At 26.5% G+C, this 6,682-nt stretch overlaps 1 protein-coding gene across 1 annotated transcript; it reads right to left on the bottom strand.

The window, feature by feature from the left end:
• Positions 1-919: 919 nt before the first annotated feature.
• Positions 920-2,767, bottom strand: LOC124814621 (uncharacterized). Its single transcript, XM_065798333.1, has 3 exons — positions 2,409-2,767; positions 1,806-1,943; positions 920-1,354 (listed from the first exon to the last, which is right to left on the bottom strand). The coding sequence occupies exons 1-3, from the start codon at positions 2,629-2,631 to the stop codon at positions 1,056-1,058; spliced, it is 660 nt and encodes a 219-aa protein (XP_065654405.1). The 5' UTR covers positions 2,632-2,767; the 3' UTR covers positions 920-1,055.
• Positions 2,768-6,682: the final 3,915 nt, after the last annotated feature.

Genomic DNA, 6,682 nt, shown 5'->3' with positions numbered 1-6,682 from the left:
ATACTTTTTAAATTCGTACTTATTTCTAGTATTAAAAAATTGATATTAGAACGATTCGCTGTCACTATAAAAGAAAATAGCTTTTTTCAAGGGGTACCACCTTAAGAAAAGCTTTGGTAGCGGTAGTGTATAATAATTGTGACTACTTTATACGTCATACGATTGCATCTTGAGTATAGGAATTATCTATAAAAATTAAAGCTAAAATTATTTTTCTCATTTATTTAAATTTTTGATAATATACTCTTTAAGTCTCTTTTTTGTTTTACTATAGAAAAAAAACAATATAGAAGTATTATATAGAGTTTTTATCACTGGATTTACATTTACTATAGAAAAACCTCAAGAAACTTAAAGTCGAAGTTAATTGTTGAGAGTTTTTATCACTGGATTTACATTTGTTACTTATTATAATATTACACTACGTTTTCGTAATAGGAAACCATTTATAAGAGCTTAATATCCTAATTTGTGTTTTGTTAATAATAATAATTAATTTCACAAAATTAAAACCGTATTTTTGTCACGTTTTATTCTTTTTGTTTTAGGGGTTTTAAAAATCCAACAAAAACCATGTGCAACTTTATATGGAGATGTGCTGCCTGGAAAATTAACTGTCATTACATGAGTTAAAACAATGTGTTAACTTGTAATGTGTTAACTTGTAATGTGTACTCGTTTTAAATTTTTACGTTTTTAGTTTGAACTAAAACTAGAGTAGAATGCTTTTTGTTAATTTGCAAAGAGTAAAAAAATTTCGTTTCACACATTTTAAAATAGCAGAAGTAGTAGTAGTAGTAGTAGTAGCAGTAGCAGTAGCAGTAGCAGTAGCAGTAGCAGTAGCAGTAGCAGTAGCAGTAGCAGTAGCAGTAGTAGTAGTAGTAGTAATAGTAGTAGTAGTAGTAGTAGTAAATAAAAAACTTTTCTTATCAACATATTCAATAGTCTAATAAAGTATAGTTATATATATATAAACAAAAATAATAAAGTTTTATTTATAATTATCCATATCTATAGATAAAGTCATCCTAAAAGTTATTGATTGTTGCACTTGCTCATTGAAAACTTGTAGCGAATTGTGATATTCTTTTTTCATTTTTCTGCGTTTCTTCTCCAGCGAGCAAAATGCTTTCGTGCAACGTTTCATCCTCGCAAGAATTATTAGCAGTTTTATAAGGTTTATTTTTATTTACGTTATAAGTCCAATAAACAAGCATGCAAGTGAATAAATAAGCTAATCCAATCATGAAAGAGCCCAAGTATGTCAAATATAAACACCAACCACGATTGTATACTAACAGCTCGTTAATAAACATAACTTCCGTAAATGAAATGAAGGCAATGGAAAAGAGTACTAAAAATAAAATTATACTAAAACATAATATTATTTACTAAAAATTTATTTAAGGTAACGTGTACACAACACCCGGATGTTGTTACAGCTTTTGGATATGGAAAATCATGACTAAAAACCATTCTTTATATCTATTACCGTCAATACAAATCATGACTAAAAACCATTCTTTATATCTATTACCGTCAATACAAATCATGACTAAAAACCATTCTTTATATCTATTACCGTCAATACAAATCATGACTAAAAACCATTCTTTATATCTATTACCGTCAATACAAATCATGATTAAAAACCATTCTTTATATCTATTACCGTCAATACAAATAACAAAAAAATGAATTATTATATGTATAGTAAAGAAAGTTAAAAAAAGTAAAGAAAGTGTAAAAACTCGACCATGCAAACAAAAATTTTTTATTGTAACCTGGATATAAATTATTCTCACCGTTTGAAAGTGTAAATAGAAGAATAAAAAAAACGGCAATCCGTCTTTTTTTATTATCGCCATAAGAAATATAAAGTGAAGTTGATAATGATAAAGCAGCAAACAATTCAACTGCGGTTAGCAAAATAATAATCCAATCTAAATAAAAGTAATTTGAATTTATTTCTTCAAGTTAACAATTTATTCATAATCTCTTTCAAATGCGTGAAAAAAACAACCCTTTATTTTATTGTTATTTAAAGGTTTAGACAGTTTTAAGTACAAAAAATCAAACAACGGTTAATTATGTTATTAAAGCTTTATAGTTGCACCTTGAAAAAAAAGTTGTTTTGAGGTATATGTAACATTAAATGCTTTAAGTATTTTTTTTTAACTAATACTGCTTTTGATGGCAACTAAATGTTTAAAATATACTTAAAAAGTTGTTTAATATATAGTATAACATTTATTATATAAAATTTAAGCAAAAACAGAAATCTTATGTCAATTATGTACCTTTGTATATAATATGTATTTAAAATATGTAGTTATGTACCTTTGTATAATATAACATTTATTATATAAAATTTACGCAAAAACAGAAATCTTATGTCAGTTATGTACCTTTGTTTTGCTCGTATTTAAACATCAAAATATTTTGTCTTATTTTACACACTAAAGTATCATTTTTCTGATTGCATTCTTTCCATAAACCATTCTTTACAGTTTCATTATTATCATATTTTATCCACCATGTGTCGACAACAACCCCGACTAAAATCAACAACAAGCTAATTAGAATAACAAATGAGTTTATTTTCCAGAAAAATTTTTTTACAGTTCTCATTTTAAGTTGAACCAAAATTTTCAATTTCAACCATTGCAAATAAGTTTCGAGGAGCTTGCGTTTATAGCAATAACACAAATGTGTCGCTTTTTAAGCATCCTGTAAAATTTACTTGTCGGTGAAAAAAGTGTTGTCATAAAATAGTGTGAAAGTAAGTTGTTAGGAAATTAATTTAATTACTGCGTCGTTAAATTTTTTATTGTTAAAATTAAGATTTTTTTTAACTTAGCAATTACGGCTATCTTTATTTGCGCAAATTATATATTACTTTCAGCTTATTTTGCGTCTATAACACAAGTATATGTATATTTAGTTTTATAGAACATATGACATAATATGCTTTGCATGATCATTATCTAGGTTTATTGGTAAATATATGACTAGCTTGATTTGATATCCTTTTTGATTTTATATTTTTTTACTCTAAAGTTTAGCAGTTAAATTTAAAAGTTAAATTGACAAATTTTAAAAATACATAATTATTAAACTTGCTAATGCAAACTTTAAGAAATCAAATATTGATTGAAGTTAATTGTTTGAATGTTTTTGACTGCAAAGTTGAAACATATAATATATATGTATATATATATATATATATATATATATATATATATATATATATATATATATATATATATATATATATATATATATATATATATATATATATATATATATATATATAGATATATTTCTGAGTGTATGCATATTATTATATCCTATTAATTACTGTTTTGTTGATTAGCTGTTAAATAAAACTATTAAACAACATCAATTAATTATTAACTACCAAACAATAGTTGATAAAATAACTAATTTCCAACTTATTATTTATTTGCTAATAGTTTGTTTTCTCTTGTGGCAAGATGATCCTTGAAGTTTGGTTGATGTTACTTAAATATGTTTAAATATATTGGCGTATAAACAAGACGTTTAGAGTACAAACCAATAGTTTTTATGGTACCAAAATAACAAGAACAATTTGGTAACCGAAACAGCTGCAAAAAATTTTTTTTTTGAAGCCTTTGATATTTTGTTTTTCGCCATTGTTTTTAATTTCGTTAATCCTTTTATTACTTGCTTCATCTAACTCTATTATTTGGTACAAAGTCTTTTAAATAATAGTTTTTTGGCCTCTTTAATACCAAACTAGAATTAGAAGATCGTAAAGTTATTCAAAGACTGTTTTTAAAATAAAACCGGATCAGGAAAAACTTACCCCCTGGGATATGAGCTACAAATGGCTAGATTTACAACAATTTCAAGGTGATTTCCTTCTCAATTTAATGTTTCATTTTGTCTTTTACCTTTCAAAAAGTTCGACTTTTAGTATTAAATCTAACATATTTGTGATAATAATTGAACTTAAACAATCTTAGCTTTGTTGCTATCGATACTACAGTACATCTTTAGCTAGTTATCATAGCATTGTAGCTTTGTAATTCGTCGTTGGCTACTTCTTTGCAGCTTGCGATATTATTACGATATATCTATAGCTGCATATCGCGGTATCGTCGATAAGTTCTACATAACTGTTGTTATGCAGTATTTATGTAACAACAGTTACGTAGTACTTAGTGACAGTACAGGTGGCTAGAGCCACTTATTTTTATTGCAATATGTATACATATCGCGTGTTTTTAGCTTGCTATTTTTAAATAGTAAAGTGAGAACTATATATCGTAAGTTTGTAGCTTGCTAAAGCATAACTATAAATAGGTAGTTAGGTAGCTAATAAGCGGAGCTTTTATCTACTAGATAGCTACAAATGCTTTGTTACTATCAGCATGATTGTTTTTGATTAAACTACTAAAATGATAAAAAAGAAAGATGTAAAAAAGAAAGATGTAACCACAAGCAAAAAAGATTAAATATGTTATCTTAAAATAATGTCAACATTGGCATATATACAAGTTATATAATAAGTTATTAATTGCAACTTTTATTTTACGTATTAGTTAAAAATTAATTCGCGAACAAATTTCTATTGCACCTTCTAATATCCCGTGCAATCCTGTCCGCTGTCTTAATGCTATCTTTCTAAATCGACTACTTCTATCTTTCACTCTAACATATCTTTGTTCTAAAATCACTTTACTCTTGGTCCGTAGAGCGGGTTATGACGCTCCTTTAGGAGCCGAACTTGTCTTTGCGGTCCTTGGTAATGTGGCCTCTATATGACAATTAGCCAGAGGAGGATAAACCAAAATTCCAATTGCAACTTTTATTTTGATTTTATCTTCTCTTATCTATTTTTAAGATGAAATATGCCCCCAATGTAATAAACATGAAGGAAAATTATTTCATAAGATGCATAAATGCGAAAAACCTTTGATACTTTTTCCCCTTGATGTTCTTGATCAAATTTATCCCAAAAATTATCCTCATTTTAACAATTTTGAATTTATTTTGTTTGGATACGGCGCAAACGCGGGTTGTAGAGAGTAGGGCAACATTTTATTAGAAACTCTTGTCACGGAAATATTTTGTAACAGGATGAAGTATCATTATAAAAACAAAATTTTTACTATGAAATATTTATTGAGAAAATTTGAATTTAAAATTAGATATTTGCTCAAGAATGAACTAATGATAATTATGAATCAAAGCGAAGAAAATGTATGTAAAGATGAAATAAGAAACATTTTTATTAAAGGTACTTTAAATTTGTTTGCTGATATACGAAACTATTTTGACTTAAAAAAAAAACTTTTGGTATATATTCTTTTTTTGAATTTCGCTTTTTATTTTTTAACATTTTTGCTTTTATATATTTATATTTTAAAAAATATCATTAAATTAAAAATGGCAAGCAAAAAAGACATTGAAAGTATGTTAGAAGAAAAATTCAAAGTACAAGAATATTCAATTCTAAAGATTATTTTTGTAAATGCAACATTTAAAAATGAAAAAATTGATAAAGTCTTGAAATCGATCGAGAAAAATTACTAAACGTTTGTCATTAGTAGAAGAAAAATAAAAAACTTTACAACAACTGTTGAAGTACGGAAAAGTATGAGTTCACTCAAGATACTTTAGTTAATGAAAAAATTATATCTTTTAATAAAGATTTAAACAAAGTAATTAATAGCGAAATTGCAAGCGTTTCATATAAAATCGTTTACGTACAAGAAAATTTGGACGAAGCAAAAAAGAAAGTTTGAAGACAGAAATAGAAGAAATAAATAAGAATTTATGGATTACGAGAAAATGTTTCATTCTTACTTGATTAAGAACCTTACCTCAGAAAAGATTATGAAAAAAATAAATCTAGATTCTAATGAATTGCGATCCACTTTTAATACTCAAAAAAATAACAAAAGTGCGGGCTTTAATAATATCAGAAGCTTTGTTGTAAAATCAGTATTTGATATCATTGAACCATCGTTGCATCACATCTTCGATCTTTCACTGAAATCAAGCATGATCCCAGATAAACTAAAAATTGCCCGAGTTACCCCTATTTTTAAATCTGGAGATGATTTTAGTACTAATAATTATAGACCTTTATCAGTTTTATCATGTTTTTCCAAATTACTAGAACGCTTCATGTATAATAGACTTAAAAATTATTTGACGGAAAACAATTTTTTATACGGTAAACAATTTGGATTTAAAAAAAAACCACACAACCGACCATGCTATAATTGAGCTAGTTACTCATATATTTAATGCTTTTAGTAATGATTGCTTTACGTTAGGAGTTTTTATTGATCTTTCTAAAGCTTTTGACACCGTAAATCACGACATTCTTCTAAAAAAACTTGAAGTGTATGGAGTAAAAAATAACAACTTACTTTAGTTTAAAGATTATTTGTCAAACAGAAAACAATATATTCAGTACGAAACAACAGAAACAACAAATAGCGCCATAACTTCTGGGGTTCCTGAAGACTCGATCTTGGGACATAATGGTCCCAAGATCGAGCCTTCGGGAACCCCGCAAACTTTTACGAATAGAATTTTTACTTTATATAAATGATTTATATTCAACATCAAACTTATTAAATTTAATCTTGTTTGCGTATGACTCCAATTTGTTTTATTCATG

This window comes from Hydra vulgaris, chromosome 06 (assembly GCF_038396675.1).
Source record: "Hydra vulgaris chromosome 06, alternate assembly HydraT2T_AEP".
NCBI classification, from domain to species: Eukaryota; Metazoa; Cnidaria; class Hydrozoa; order Anthoathecata; family Hydridae; genus Hydra; species Hydra vulgaris.
Note: the sequence above shows the minus strand (reverse complement) of the source record. Positions and strands in the feature narration are given on the sequence as shown.

Bases quoted from the DNA above. Each gene is read 5' to 3' on its own strand.
- LOC124814621 (XM_065798333.1), bottom strand. From the start codon at position 2,631: ATGAGAACTGTAAAAAAATTTTTCTGGAAAATAAACTCATTTGTTATT. The intron at 1,944-2,408 runs GTACATAACTGA...ACTTTTATTTAG, and splicing joins TAAATACGAGCAAAACAAAG to ATTGGATTATTATTTTGCTA. The intron at 1,355-1,805 runs GTGAGAATAATT...TTTTATTTTTAG, and splicing joins TCTATTTACACTTTCAAACG to TACTCTTTTCCATTGCCTTC.